The 16,000-nt window shown below is 52.0% G+C and overlaps 1 protein-coding gene across 5 annotated transcripts in view; it reads left to right on the forward strand.

Annotated features, from left to right (window-relative positions):
- FAM120A (family with sequence similarity 120 member A) overlaps positions 1-16,000 on the forward strand; it is a 92,882-nt gene that overhangs the window by 54,302 nt on the left and 22,580 nt on the right. For all 5 annotated transcript variants that reach the window (XM_081802716.1, XM_081802715.1, XM_081802718.1 and 2 more), the window contains 3 exons: positions 1,214-1,441; positions 3,796-3,970; positions 12,820-13,069. In XM_081802716.1, the coding sequence (XP_081658842.1) occupies positions 1,214-1,441; positions 3,796-3,970; positions 12,820-13,069 (653 nt within the window). The remainder of the gene's footprint in view (positions 1-1,213; positions 1,442-3,795; positions 3,971-12,819; positions 13,070-16,000) is intronic.

Below are 16,000 nucleotides of genomic sequence, written 5' to 3' on the forward strand. Positions count from 1 at the left end.
TCCCTGTTACTAGTGATCCCTAGCAATAGCTTTCTGCTGCAGAACCACGCCTGTCCCCACACGTGGTACCTTAGGATGTGCCCCATTTCTCGCTGGAAGAGGGCTTGTTTGTACACAAGGTGACACCATGTCGGAAATTCATGTAAGGCTCTGGAGTACTCTCGCTGTTGAAGGGTCATCCTGTGAATAAGCAACAGGAATGCTTTGTGGATGCCTGTTATTTGCAAAGCATCTTCCAAAATTTTCAGCTGCTTGTGTCTATATTCTGTGAATGGAGAGTATAGAAAACACTTATGGATTATCCTTGAGTTTTTTTTAAGGCCAGTTTTGGTACTTTGTGTTTTAAAGGATAAAATTAAGCACTTAAGTACATACCACTGTAAAGAATATGTTTTGTTTCTAAACAGAGAAATTCCTTAGATTGACACGAAATCAAGCAATAAGCAATTATTATTTCCAGCATTTATCATGAGAAAGAATAAAACCGTTTGTTATGCAAATAATAATTGATCTCAGTAAACACTTTGGACTTCGCTAAATTCATAAAGAGAAAGTGAAGGGTGTCCCTCTGCAGATTTCCCTTTCCCCAGCCTGCTTCCTGCAGCCTTCCATCCCTGAGCCCCACGTGGGGCCCACTCTTCCCTCTGCAGCTTATGCACATTCTATGTTTTGGCGATTGGTTGTTACAGGATGGGTATTTTTCACTTAATGCTATCCTTCGTTCATATTTCTGTGTCATTATGTAAGGATCTGACTCATCAGTTTTAATGGAATTAGCTTGTTTTTTGCTTTACTTTTTAGTAAACAGCTCCCTGTGTATACTTAATTTGGGGCGTTATGATGACCAGAGAGAATACCTGGGTTTGGGTCTCTGTCTGTTCTTTGAACGCCAGCTGTGGTGGTGAGGAGTGGGTGTGAGCCGCGGTGCTGCAAGTTCCTGGGCAGTGACACAGTGTCTCTGAGCGTGCCCTCCCATTTCCACACAGCGAGCAGGGGGGACACGGTGGCTGCCCGGGGGTCAGCAAGCACAGAAGGCCACTCCCACCCTTAGGGGCCCCTGGGAATAGTGTGGCGGGGTCACCCACCCCCACCCAGGCTCGGGGGGCCACTCCCACTCCCTCTCTTTGGGGAGAGGTCCTCTGCACGAGACACACAGTGAAAGGAGTGGAAACCTGACCTGACCCGTTCTCCCCTGTTGCCCGTGGCTCTGCAGACGGAAGGCTCATCCACTGCCTCCTCGGGCAGCCAGCTTGCTGAAGGAAAGGGGAGCCAGATGGGCACTGTGCAGCCGATCCCGTGCCTCCTGTCCATGCCCACCCGCAACCACATGGACATCACCACACCGCCCTTGCCCCCGGTGGCGCCCGAGGTACTGAGAGTGGCGGAGCATCGGCACAAGAAGGGGCTGATGTACCCCTACATCTTCCACGTTCTGACAAAGGTATGGCTGGCCGCTTTCCATCTGACCAGGCACCTGAAACGGACTGCATTTCCCCATTCCTAAACGTTGAGAGAAAAGGCAAAAATGCGTACCTGTCAACGCACAAAGAGAAGAACGTGGGAAAGAGTTATTTTCCCCTTCGGTTTGATAGGAGATAGTTTTGAGATGTGTAATTAACAGCACATCATGTTATTTTTCTGACTTGGGATTTTATTTTCATTTCTAATTTTAAAATTTTCTGTACCATATTTATGCCATGGTGTGAGGTTTAATTAGCTGTCACGTGCACTGCCTGTCTTCTCTGTCATCTGTCCTAGAGCACCCCTGTGGAGTGGCGGACAGCGCTCCGCATCCTCGGACTTGTCGAGTGCAGTTTATAGCCCTTCAGCAGAAAATCGAACACAGGACTGTGTGACATGCTTACAGTCAGAAAATGTGATTTTGTGTTTATACAGTATCAGGATTTCACTTTATTAGTGTCTTACCAAACATATGCTTCAATAGATATCCAGTGTGGCATCATTTTTGAATCTTGGTGTCTCGAATGGATCTATGTGTCCATTTAAATTTTCTCAGTGACTTGGAGTCTTTCTGTTGATGTTTATGGCCCTAGACCCACGATTTAACATGTAACCTCGGTGACCAGATTTCTCATGTGGATGGGTTTATTGCCATCATGTATTTTTAACATGTTTGCATCAGTGTCTGTACCCCCACAGATAATCAGACATTTTTCTCCCTGTTTTCTGCAATCCGTCTGTGGTTTGTAAGGTGGGGTCAGTAAGTGCACAAGCCCCCCTGCCCCACACCACCCTGAGCCGGACTGCGACCGTTAGCTGGCTGACCCGAGCATCGCTCCCTCGGTGTCAGTCCAAGGGCACCCAGAGTTTTATGTTTAAACCGCAGTCGCCTCCAGGTGTCATGCACTCTGTGATACGGGTCTGCACGTATGGTATCACTTTTCAGATTACGGTTGCGAGGTAAACATTTTATTTTTCAGGGGCAACGCATGTTGTAAGGGTAAGTGGAAAGTTCCTCTCGCGGGAGAAGGATTTCCCGAGTTTAAAGGGACCTAGGTTTGGGGGAGATTGTGCCCTTTCCCCGTGGGGTTGTGTGGGCTGTGAGGTCCTGGACCCCTGCGCTTCTGCCCTGCTGCTGTGGTCTACCCGGGGGCAGGCTGAGCGACAGACGGCCTGTCCTCTTCCACCACTCCCTCATCTCAAGGGCAAATATTGATAAAGTGACTGTGGTTGAGAAAAGTAAATGATTATCTCTTCAGATTTTAAAATGCCACCTACCATTTTTCTGTATGTCAGGGCAGGCTTAGCGTGTCAGGCATGCTGTTTGCTGTGAGCTACGTGGCTCTGGTATTAAATTGTCAGGCCGACGTGTCTTCAGTGAGGCGAGAGTTTCACACTCACGCAGGCAGCCGGCTGAGCCAGGGACCCGGAGAGAGTGCCCACCGCACTCTCTCTCACATAAATCTATGTGAAGAAAGAACAAAGGCCAGGGAATTACTGAAAGAGTAGGTAGTGATAAATTTAACAGACATTGAAGGTCATATGTATACTCTTATGTCATGAACATTCCTAAATAAAGTTCCTGCAAAATCTCTTGAGATGTACCTTGATGCCATAGAATGTCGGAGACGGGGCCACAGAGGTCTTGCCACCACCTCAGGTGTGGATGCCCAGCCCCTTGTCTCGTGCCGTGTTGGCCGCGGGATGTGAGCAGAGTGGGCTTTCCTTCGAGGGCTGCCCCAGCAGCTGTGCATGCCCCTCATTCAGGAGGCACGTCTCCCGAGTCCTGGCACATGCTGAAATTGTGCAGAATGAGGGACGCTGCAGGGCGTGCTCTTTGGGAGACCATGTACGCACATGCTAACGTTTTATGGAAGAGCTTGGTAAAGACAATTTGACCGTTTTATTTTCAGGATACTCATTTCTTGGATTTCACATAGGTCATTAAAAATTATGAATTTCATTACATATGACCATCTTGACTCATAAGTAAAACTTGCAAGTTCTCAGCATTTTCTATTCTATTTGTTGTCTGCTCTTATCTGTCCAGATTGTTTCAAAGATTTCGGGGTCGTCTGTGTGGTTTCCTTATGCTCTTGGTTCCAGGTTAAAGATGAAACCATGTAGATTTTATTTTGACTCTTTGAGCATATGTTTTGACAACCCACTAAATGAACTCTCCCTAACACCCCACTGCACGCAAGTGGTTAAGCAATTGATTTGGAATAGAATTGCAATGTTGTTAACTGGAGATAATGCAGTGTATTTCTGTGAGTTTGTTGTAAATTCAACATGAAAAATGTGCAATATTATTCTGCTTTCTTCCATGCAAAGGGTGAAATCAAAATTGCTGTTTCTATTGAAGATGAAGCCAGCAAAGACCTGCCTCCCGCCGCCCTGCTCTATAGGCCAGTTCGCCAGTATGTTTACGGAGTGCTGTTTAGCTTGGCAGAAAGCAGAAAGAAAACTGAGAGACTTGCTTTTAGAAAGAACAGACTTCCACCAGAATGTATGTACTGTGAAATCCATTGTTTGTTTTCCTCAGTACCTCGTAACCTCTTGTGCATTTTCCAAAGCCTCAGAGGATCGTGACTGAGTCTGCCCCGAGTGTCCCCACGCAAGACGGTGGGCTTCACGGGGTCCTTAGGACAGGAGGACCAGCCCCGGGCTGTTTTCCTCAGTAACGTTCCAGTCATGCTGTGTATTTGGTAAAACATGTGCACCTTAAACTGGATGTTGATCTGGAAACAGTCCGGACGGGCACCCTCTCCTGTGGCAAGCGCGTCCCAGGCAGGGCGACAGCGGCGTGTGCTCCGGTATCCGCAAGCGCATCTGTGCACAGGGTCCGTGTTCCTGGGGAGGCCCTCACTCCGTGTGGCTGCTTCTGTGTGGGTGTTGTGTGCCTGCGCACAGCCCGCAGCAGACAGGGCCCTGGTCACTGTCCCCCTTGAGGACTCCAGCTGATCGACCCTGGGGTGGAGGGGCAGTGGAAAGACGGAAGGTGCTGTTTGACAGTTGGCAAAAGCTGAGGTCAGAGCATGCATTTTCCATCTTCCAATGGGGCAGCGTAATATTTGGGGAGAACCGTGTCTATTTTAGGTTATTTTATTTACTAACGTAGGAGATGTTAAAAGTCACTGTATATTTATTAGGAAATACAGAAAAGTTTCCCAAAACATACAGTCTAAAATAAGAATATCCTGAACCGTGGACATTGCAGATGACCAGAGCATCCCCTCAACTAGACTGTTTAGGGACAGATCCCCTGTGTGTGCAGCAGGTCCGAGCAGGCCTGGCGGCATGCCGCAGCTGACCTGTGCTCAGGGACGCACATGACGGTCTTACCTTTGGACTCTGAACTGGAGAGATTCTAGCAATTCTAAAAGCTCGTTCCATAGGTTCTGACGTTTTCTGTTTCTGATTACTATGCTGCAGCGTGGTTCAGTAAGCCTTAAAATGAAGCGCCTCCATGCCCTGACTGGAGGGTGGCCACTGAGCTCTGTAGCCGCCTATAGCTGATGCGTCTGCCTCCTCGACTGGGGCTGGGGGCCCCGCGGGAAATACTGAGTGTTGTCAGTGGACTCTGCCGCGCCGGGACGGCCCTGGTGGACACATCCTCTTTCTCGCTTCGCACAGGGTTGGCCAGTGTTCTGCACCGGACGAGGGTTGCTCGCTTCGCACAGGGCTGGCCAGTGTTCTGCCCAGGCCCTGCAGCTGCGACCTCCCTTCCAGGGCCGTGTCCCCTTGCTTCTGCCTTGGCCTAGACTGCCAGGCACTGCAGAGTGCTGGGCAGCCCCACTCCTTGCTGTGCCCTCGGCTCCGGAGCACAAGTCTGGCTTTCGTGGTGAAAGCTGTTCTCTTCCTCATTTGGTTATGTTCCAGAAACAGTTCTCTGTATTTAGCACACTCCTGGGAGTTTTCCAGGATGGGTCCCCTCTGCAGTGCCCACAGCTTTGTAGAGCAGTCCAGGTGGGCTGCTGTGCTCTGTGTGCACTCAGCGGTGGCCAGGTGCGCTCTTCCCATCTCGGGAGTTCTGTGTCACAGGTGAGCTGCGGGTGCCAGGGACAGCAGGAAGTCAGGGGGTCTCTGCCCTGCTGCAGATGTGCGGTGCGGCCCTGTGCCACACAGCATGCTCACCCCCTCGTTGCTTGCTCCGCACCTGGGCGGTGCAGGTGTCCGACTGGGCCCTGAGCAGGCAGTGGGGGATGCCAGAGGCACGGGATGGTGCTCGCTGCACAGACCAGCACCCTCTGGTCATAAGCAAGAGAGCAGTGCACTGTGGTGCAGGGCTGGGCGTGCACGCACACCACGCTGTTGGGGCTTGGCACTTGTGGGGAGAGGACGGGTGGGGGGGGTGTAGGGACAGGACAGTGAAGAAGGGAGGAGTGGTACAGATGAGCTCTGTGAGCTCTCAAGCTCTTGTGCATGGGGGCGTGTGGACTGGTTGAGTTTCTTTTATATGTATGTTTTTTTTTTTAAGATTTTTAAATTTATTTTGAAAGAGAGAGATCTGGGGGGGGGGGGCAGAGGGAGAGGGAGAATCTTGAGCAGACTCCGCACCAAGCATGGAGCCTGACGCGGGTCTCCATCTCACGACCCTGAGATCATGAACTGAGCCGAAACCAAGAGTCAGACACCTAACTGAATGCGCCTCCCAGGTGCCCCCCGGCTGAGTTTCTGGGGGAGGTTGGTGCTGAGCGCATTGTAGTTTTTCTGCTCAGGCGACGAAAGAAAGTGGGTTCTCACTTCTCTGTCAGTCACGGGGAAACCACTGAAGGGTGAGGAAGGGTGGGACATTTCTGTTCAGGAGGGTGGGCTGGGTAGGGACAGGCGGCTGAACTGAGGCAATGGGAAAGGAGCTGTGAACCAGCCCTGGGACGTCAGTGGCACCTAGAAAAGTGTGATTCACGTGGGTTACAGGTAACGGTGAACCTCTAGGTGTAAAGATGTGTCCATTTGACCTCTGAGTTTACAGGTTAAGAGACCGTTGTTAGCTCTGTAATGAGTGGCTTTAGAACCCAGGTCTCTCTGGTCTTTTTGGGGACCTGATACACTTGAATTTGTTTCATGCATTGGTTGTCTTAATGAGGGGAAAACAGCCTTAGAAAAGGTTCTTAGGTCAGTAATGCATGCTCTTTATTTGCTGATGATCATGCTAACTGGAGCACCAGCTCTCCACAGGGAAGAGTTTTGTCCTTAGGAGCTTTTGTGAGCCTTGAGCCTCAACGCTGGCAGCTTACTCAGAGCAAACCTTGTGTGAGAGAGGAACGTGGTGACCTTCAGCTCTCATTACAGTGCATTACGATTGTTCCCTGAGGACTGCTCCCTGAAGCCAGCTCTTAGATCCCAGCTGACTCAGCGCAGATGTGGTGATGCCCCTGCCGTGGGTTTCCCGCCTGAAACATGTCATAAGTGATTGCGCATTTTGGTGTTCTTAGGGAGGAAGCCCTTGGGGCTGTGGATGAGGTGAGGTTGTTGTTGCTGCTCAGGAGTTCCCGGTTGATTAGGTTTGAAAGTTGAGTCTGTTGAAACCATGATTTACCCGTGGCCACTCCTAGACCATCTGTGGATGAAATGAAGTCAGTGGTACTTTGCAGGAGATTCATAAAGCACTGACCGTGCACCATGAGGTCTTTGGGGCAGGTTTGTTTCTCAGCTGCCTGCTGGCCCCGCCGTCCACTCCGTGGGTCCCAGGTGAGCCCGCCGTCTGTAGCAGGTGAGGAGGCTCCGGGTCCAGCATGGTGTCAGCGTGATGTTGGTTCGACGTGCTCGCCGTGACAGCTGGGGGCTCCCCAGGAGGGCTTTGTTGTCAGAGAGAACCAGTCAGAGGACACGTGAAGTCTAAAGGGTTGTTTAAAAATATTGAACTCTCATGACATTTAAGACCTGTATCCATTTGGAAATGCAGTCTCTCTCTCTCTCTCTCTTTTTTAAGTAGGCTTCATGCCCAGCATGGAGCTCATTGCCGGGCCTGAACTCATGACCCTGAGATCAAGACCTGAGCCAAGATCAAGAGTCAGACACTTAACTGACTGAGCCACCCAGGCGCCCTGGAAGTGCGGTCTCTTGATCAAGACACAGGATAAAGCGTTTCATAATCTGTAACAAGTGCTCTAGTGCTCGTGTGATTTTAGCAAGTTTCATTTTTAAAGTCATATGGTTAAAGTGGGATATCCACCCTCAGATCCTTAAAAACTCTGGCCTGTGAAAGTCATACTGAATTACATGCTGGCAGTTTATTTTCTGTGTGTCCATCCCTGGGTTCCATTGTTTGCTGTTAGGAAATTCATCAGAAGCTTATTTATTACGACAGTTAGCTGCTCAAAGTCACCGGCAGGGGGGCTCCAGGCCCCCCCAGTGGGCCACGTGGAAGACCGCAGACCTGGCACAAGCGATTTGCCCCATGTTCTGGATGGGGACAGTGGCAGTTGCTGGGATCTGCCTTTATGGCTGCTGGCTCTTGGGTGGGGCCTGGGGACAGTTGTCCGGCTGGAGGCTTGGAGCATGAAGCTCCCGCCCTGCTGGTGGCCCCAGGCTTGCTGCCCCCCCTGGGGGTGCCCCTCAGCTGTCCCTCACCCCACCAGGGTAGTCAGGAGGGGCAGGAAGAAAGGGGGTCTGGTTCCAAAAAGACTGCAGGGTAACAAGACTCCTGGCCACGGTGGAAGAGGTAAAAATCCAGGAAGTAAAGCCCAGTGATGGGCACATTTTCAAATTATTGTCCCCTTAGAAAAACTAGCCTCAGGACTCCCCAGGACCTCAAAATTAAGTAAGAGAAACAGGCTTCTAGAAAGTGAAGGGACATAAGGTACAGACACAGGAGGTGAAAGTCTCCACTTTCTAAATAGGAAAAGCCAAAGGGAACCTGGATTTCTTCGTGGTGCAGTTTGCTTTTGCTTTAGAAATTTTGTTTGTGCCAAGTAATTGGTTCTGCTGATTAAAAAGAAGTAAAATTAAATTGGTTCACTGTGGATTATATTATAGAACAGAATAATATGACCAATATTAGTGCATTGTTTTAATATGTGTGAAATTTGGTTATCATACACATTTCCCCTGTGATTTTGTGAAGGCTGTTTATATTTATCTGAGTTTCCTTACTCTACAGAGCTTTCCAGGAGTAGCATTAGCGACTGCCTTTTCCTCAGCGACCTGTGAGCAGCTGAGCCCGAGGGGCAGCGGCATGGGCAGGCGGCTCCACGTGGCAGGTCGTGGCCCTCCTTCGGAGCCGTGTTTGTCCCGGGTCCCTGCCCTCCTGGGTCTGACACACCGGGAGCGGCGTGCGCAGGGGCAGGAGGCCGGTGTGGTCGCGGGCGTAGTCGCGGGCGTAGTCGCGGGCGTGTCGGGAGCACCGCGCTCTGCGGCCTGGGGGGCCTCGCACCGTGTGCTAGAGGGCGCCCACACACATGTTGGCACCAGGGAGCGGGCAGCCAGCTGGGCCGCACCCCTCACGTGTCCACTCCTGTGAGGAGGCAGGTACAGCTGCCACTTGCCCAGTTTTCTGTTTTGCACAGATGCAGAAGAACCAGGTTTTGTTTTTACTTACTTGTGTGGTTTAGTTGTTTTTCTGCATGTGAGGCTCAGCAGGCGCGGCAGTCCTCCTCCTTACGTGCGTGCACACGCCTGCCCGCAGGCCGCAGGCCGCAGGCCCAGTTGGCCGGGGTCGTCGGAGTGGCTTGTCCCCCTCTCCTCCCTCAGCCGTGCACCCTCGGCCGCGGCGGGCGTGGCTAGTGCTCGCGGTGGCCGGCCCTGGGCGTAGGCATTCTTCATCACGCGGCTCTGTCGGCAGCCACCGCCGGCTGGTTGGAGTTGGCTCACGGAATGAAACATTTTCATTATTCCTGGCCTGGGACGGCGTCAGAACAGATTTGCAAGGCAGCTGGCTGCCCTGGGTTTCCGTGCGGCCGTGCCTGCCGTCCGAGGGAGCTGCTGGGTTCTCGCCAGCAGCTCGGGTGTAACAGCGTAGTAGGTCCCAGACTGTACTTTGCAGAGGTACTTCCCGTAAAGAAGGTGCGTTGCAAACGTAGCCTCTGGCAGTACAGAAAACCAGCAGCCGGAGTTGCTTTTGCCGATGTAAATGTCGCTTGAGCGTGAGGGAAGCAAGACAGTCTCCCGTTCAGTGTTCTCAGTTCTGCCTGAAAGGGTGAGTTTTTCTGTCGGTGGAAAAGCTGAGGTGAGTGTTCGCTGATGGCGTCACGGCAGGGTTTCTGGGCATGAGGGCGTGTCTTCTGCAACATGGGGTCGTCACGGCCGTGCTTATCTATCACAGTGCTGTTGTCTGAGTGCCAGACGCGTGTGCCCAGGGGGCCCGTAATACCCCGGCTTCCCCATGTGTGATCCCCACGTAACCAGGGCTTTTTGCAAACACAGGAGCCCAGAGGTTGTGCTGTTAGAGCTCCTCTCCTTCTGATTGTCCCTGCGAGTGGAGTCACAGAGCCTGAGCCCTCTGTCCCGGGCGGGTGCGTGGATGGGGACATGCACACAGGTACGGCTGCCGTCACCTGAAAACTGCCGTCCCTGGGATCCTTTATCAGCACTGGGCTGTAATGAGTTAACTGTGGTCAACCTCACACAAGGTAGCCTGTAGCCACATAACAGGCAGGAGGTGCCTGTGTTTCCTTCTCAAGGTTGCCTTAGGGTGAGTCCTCGGCCCCTTTCTGTGGTACCTGGTCCCAGGGCTGGGCCTCAGGGTTTGAGGACACCCTGGGTCTCGCGTGGCACGTGGCGGTTGGCCCCTGAGCCTCCCCTGCCTCCCCAGCTCCCCGCCCCGCCTGGTACATAGAAAAGGTGCTCAAGAAATACCTATGAGGTGATTGGCCACAGGCTCCACCACTGTTAAGTGATGGTACGTGAGAAGACTTCCAGAAGCAGATACACACACGTTAAAGGTAAAGCAAGTCAGGAGCAGCTTTGCTCTCGGGACAAAGTTTTGTGTTCCTTCCCTTGTATTTCCTAAATTAGATTCCAGCTGTTCATGAGTAGTGCAGTTAGGCAACAAAAATACTTAGAACGACAAGAGGAAGTGACTACACGGGACCCCTCCTTCACAGGGAGCGCAGCCCTGCCCCCCCCCCCGCTCCTGGTGGGTGCAGAGCGTGTCCCCTGCAGCATCTGCAGGCAGTCCCCGGCGGCCTCTGCCAGCTGGAAGATGTGTGCACAGCCGTCTGGGGAGCCCCGGGGGGAGTGGGGACAGGCGGGCGTGAGGGGCTGCCTCCATGCCCCCCACCCCCCCTTCCATGTGGGGCCTGGACCTCGAGAACAAGAGGGTGCTGCCCAAACCTGTTTCTAGATGAAAGCAGGACACAGTAAAGTAGAATGACCGTGGCAGGTGTTAGCAGTGGGGACAGAGGTGCAGATGGACTTGGTGGGGACGCCTCCCAGAGAGGGCTCAGATCAGACATCTGGCACGGAGCAGCCGCCTCGTGTGAGCGTGCGTGCGCGTGTGGTGGGGAGAAAGTGAAAGAACCTAGATTAGCGAATCCTACAGAGATAAAATCTAACCAGTGTGCCTTTAAACCTTTGCCACCAAAATGAATATGTTTCAAAATAGATTTGTGCGTTTTTGCTTTTTTTGGCAGGGAAATGAACACTGCGGATTACCCAGTAGACACACAGCAGCCTGCTGGTTAAGGGCTTGTTTTGTGACCAACCTTGTCCTGTTTATCTGGGGCTGATGACTGCCAGCCCCTGATACTAGTTGGGCTGAGGGGGCCTTGTGGTGGTGACGGCTGCCGGTGTGCAGGCCGCGTGTGCCGAGGCCTGGCAGGTGTGGGGCTAGATTGTGAGTCCAAGGACAGGGACTGCGTGGGTGCGTGTCTGACGTCTCAAAATACGGATGAATACAAAGATGCACGTATTTATGTATACATGTGTATCTGTTTGCGCTTAATGGACTTTAAGTGTTTTACACATTTTAGATTTTTCTTTAGTGTTTAAATGTTAAGATACTCAAATGTGAATGAAAGGGATTTTCCCAGTGACGAAACAGTAACTTTTTTGTGAGAAGACAATTTTGGGGAGCTATCTTGACCGGCACCCTGCTCCAGCAGCCTGCTCCTGGGGTGGGAGTCCCAGGGTTCCGCGGCAGCGCACCTTTCCCTGCCTTGTCTGGGGCTGGGTGTGCGGAGCTGGCTGTCCTGTTGCTGATGCCCTGTGTGTCCAGGTGTCTGGCTGCCTACATTCTCCAGGACCCTGTGCAGACAGGACCGGGTGGAGCTGCAGGTGGTCCATCGCTCATTCCACCAGAGTTTGGGCCTTCAGTCTCCCGTCTGCATTGGGCGGTACTTTCGGGAAAGTGAGCCCATCTGGGATGCTCTTGTTTGGGTAGAAGGGCCTTGTGGAAGAGGACAGTGGAGTGCCAGTGCCATCTGGTTCTGGGTGGGTCACGCTGGCTGCTTCTTGGTTCCCACTTCTGCTCCAGCAGTCATGGGCCCAAGTGAGCTTTCATTGCCCGGGAAGCGCACACCCGAAGCCCAGCATCGGCCTGTCCCCTCAGTGCAGCGAGGGGACACTGGACGCGGTCCCTGTGGCGTGCCATGTCTTCACCGTGACTCCCCTGTCACACTTTTCTCTTACTGGATTTAAATGTATGTGGGAAGAGGTGCTTGTTTTGTTTGTGCTTTAAGAATTAATGGACTCGAATAGTGGTAAGACAACTATGGGGAAGAGGCCACTGTTTCGTATTAGATCAGCTTAGACCTTCTTGCCTTTTTGGAGGCGAAATGGGGAATTTTATTATGCTTTGTCTTCAGTCTTCCTGAATAGAATTACCATGTGCTGACATCACCTGGGATTTCAAGACACTGAATCTTGCCTCAGTTTGCCGCCTTACTGGGCTTTTAGGGTCTCACTGCAGGGCACTTATTCTTACTAATCTTTAAAAACACAGTTTAAAAGGGGACCTCCCAGCGAAGTGGCACCAAGTGCGGATTGTTTCTCAAATCTGATAGTGAAAGTGTCTATGTAGAAAAAGATTAGCTATCTAAATTGGATTTCTGTGATAATCATATACTTCTGTAAATTTTACCAGTTGTTAATATTAAAACGTAACAGACTTAATAAATTTTTTCCAACATCCTTGATTTGTACATCTTAGTTGTATGGGGAAATCAAGTCATGATTTGATTGAGGAGGAACTTACCAGTGGCCTGAATGGAAATCTGATTGAGCCACAAGAAAGTGCGTAGGGGACAGAACGTTCTAGACCCGAGGACTGGTGGCCGGTGGCTTGCTGATGAGAGAATGCATTGACGTGTGAGCGGTGGCATCTGCAGACTGTAATTGTTGGAGGGTTGGATATGTTTCGGCTCCCAGTGGCTGAGCTGGGCGTAAATGGTTCTCCTCTGCTCTTCCCTCCTCCAGTTCCGCCTGTGATCATTAAAGAGTGGGCAGCTTACAAGGGGAAATCTCCGCAGACGCCAGAGCTGGTGGAAGCGCTTGCCTTCAGGGAGTGGACCTGCCCCAACTTGAAGCGGCTGTGGCTGGGGAAGGCGGTGGAAGACAAGAACCGCAGGATGAGGGCCTTCCTGGCCTGTATGAGGTCAGACACGCCCGCCATGCTCAACCCGGCCAGCGTGCCCACCCACCTCACGGTGCTGTGCTGCGTCCTACGGTAGGCGGGCCGGCGCCCCAGACGCCGTGCGTGTGAATGCGGAGCAGTCCCCATCCCGTGTTCGCATGATGGAGATGCAGTGTGCGTTGGAACTGATCCTCTGTGGCATGTTGATGGGATGGCTGTATGTGTGTACTGTATGTAAACATCATACTGATTTTAAACAGAATTTCTCCCGTAAACGTTAGAGATGTTGAAGGCTGTGCGTGTTATGTGTCGTTCGGAGTTCTGAAGGGCAGAGGTAGCTCTTTTAATCATGTGTAGATCGGTACGGACTTGTGGTTATCTGTTTTATTCCTAGGGTTATAACCTGATGTATCCTTGTTTATTTGGTTGCTCAGATTGTTCCAGCTCAGGCCTCGGGGCTCATTCAGTGGGCTCTTGTGTCCTCTGTGCCCCCAGCGCATTCTTGCTTTCTGGTACCACAAGATGCCTGCTTCGCTCTGGACCCTGCCTTCTCCAGGGGTCCGGCTCCTGCCCCTTGGAGAGGGATCGAAAACCCGGATCTGGGCCTGCATGCTGGCATGCCCTCAGCCGACAGGTCCCAGATGTCTGTGTGGACACTGTTGGTGTTGGGAGTTAGTTCGTGCTGGCATGCATAGCTGAACTAGGTTCATTAGTTTTTTGAGGGGTTTTTTTGAACCAATTTCCAACTTAGGAAAAAGTTGCAAGTACAGTATGAAGAGCTTTTTTTGTTGTAAGAGTTTAATTTTTTTGATTGAAGTATAATTAACATACGTTATATTAGTTTCAGGCGTACAACGTATTGACTCAACAGTCGTGTGCATTATCAGTGCTCACCACACACACAGACTCCTAATATGGAGAAGAAACTGGTGGTTGCAGAGCAGGAGGTGATGGGGGTGGGCAAAATAGAGCCTTTTTTTAACCCACATACTGGAGTGTGGTTTTCGAACAAACAAGGGCATTTTCTGATATAAGCACAATGTAGTCATCAGGATCAACATCATGCCTTTTTCTGTCTAACTTCAGGGTCCGTTTAAGAGCCTATGTTTGTGTTTGGAGGTAAAGTCCTGTTGGTTTTTCCGCCAAACCCTGGAAGGTGCAGCAGCCCCTCAGTTGCTGTGGTCTTGCAGGGGCTGTGTGCCTGCACCCTGACCGTGAGGCGGGGCAGGTGTCCACAGGCTTCTCCAGTGGGGCCGCTGTGTCCCCTGTGTAGCTAGGACACGTTCTGTAGGAGGCTGTTTGTGTAAACACTCCATTCCTCCTCAGACCTCCGTGGACTCACAGCTTCTGCCTTCTTCAGGGGCCCCTAGGCCACTCCTGCCATCACGAAATCTGGTGCTTCATTGTCACTGGCTGGGGCCGGGTCGGGCTGGCCTGTGTGTTCTCCTGATGGATCTCCATCATCCTAGGAGCACCACCCTTCCCTTTCTCCAGGCAGCCCTGCTTCCTAGGGGTGGAGACGGCCTCCCAGGCCCTCCCAGGGTGTTTCTGGTTAAGCAGGTGCCGCATGCCTTTGGACCCTTCCCACGGGGCGGCCTCTGAGCCTGGCATCAGAGCCTGGGGATCCAGCCCTGTGTGTCCCTCCTCCCTGGCCCCTGACTCCCCTGTTTCTCACCCTGGGCTGAGGACGGGACAGAGCTTTAGTCGAGTGTTCATTTCCTGACATTTCTTAAATTCATCACAGGCTTTAAGGTCAGTGACTCATGTAGAAGCCTCTCCTTCTCTAAACTGGGGTTGGCACAAGCGTATTGAGGATTGGTTCGTGGGAGAGACTAGATCTTTGTTTCCAGTCTTCTGTTTTCCTCAAATGGAAAATTCATTTATGGACCTGTTTTTATCAGTAAATATATATGTAGCCAAACATTAGAGATGAAGATTTTCGATGCTCTAAGATCAAATTAGCAAGAACAAATTTAGTTGATTGTATTTCTCTCTTCCAAGTTTGAATTGGTGTGTGGCCTTTACCCCAGTGGACAGCTGACCGTCCCATCAACCTGGAGAGAGGATGCCACCTGCCGCACGCAAGGCTGCCCTCCTCTCCTGGTCTCTGTCCTTGTCCTCGTGGCCACTCCTTGGCCATCACCCCAGGCCTTTGTAAAGTCTTCCAGATTTCAGGATTGTCCTGGTCCCCATTTTTAAGACAATCTTTATGGTTGTTTATAGAAAATATACTCATTTTAGAACTTGGGACGATTAGTAAATGTGACTGGCCATGTCACGAGAGGCTCTAGCACTCTGGTGGGAGGCAGGTGCCTTGCTTGGCTGTGGAGATGGGCAGACACCTGGGGTTTCTTGCATGGAGAGCCTCTCACGGTTTCAGGTCCTGTAGAGGTAGAGCTGGTTGAGGAGACGAAGTCAGGAAGAGGTGAGAGACTGCGGTTCACAGGACAAGTCCCCGGGGGCTTGGGGGCCTCCTGTAAGCAGGCTGGTCCACTTCCACTAGGAGAGTCTGTTCTACCTTCTGCATTTTGGGCTTGGGGACAGGCAGGTGACAGACGCACTGCATGGTCCCCTTTGGCTCCACGGTACGACCTCAGGTCATGGGGGTGGGCTGAGTCGAGGCCTCACAGTTTGGAGGGGGTGGTGCATGGAAGGGCCAGGAGGAGGGGTCAGGGTTGATGTGTGCTCCTGAGGCCCTGGGGTCGGGCCTAGGTCCCGGGAGGGGAGGTGATAAGGCCCTGTGGGTGCCCAGCAGATGACCGTTCCTGGACAGAACCGGTTCTGAACTCAGGTTCGGCAGCTCGCCTCTCAAAAATCAACGTTCAAGAGACAAGTGATGGTGGGAAAAGAGAGGTCGCTTTATTCAGAAAGCCAGCAACCGGGGAAGAGGGTGGACTAATGTCTGGAAGGCCACCGTCCCCGTCCAGGCCAAGCGGGAGGGTCTTAGAGGGGGAGGTGCAGGGAATGGGGAGGGGGCTGCGAGCGGGAGACACGGTGCCCAGGCAGTCGGCTCTATGTCCACGG

The sequence above is a fragment of the Leptonychotes weddellii genome, chromosome 14 (genome assembly GCF_054177405.1).
Source record: "Leptonychotes weddellii isolate Sample4059 chromosome 14, ASM5417740v2, whole genome shotgun sequence".
Taxonomy (NCBI): domain Eukaryota; kingdom Metazoa; phylum Chordata; class Mammalia; order Carnivora; family Phocidae; genus Leptonychotes; species Leptonychotes weddellii.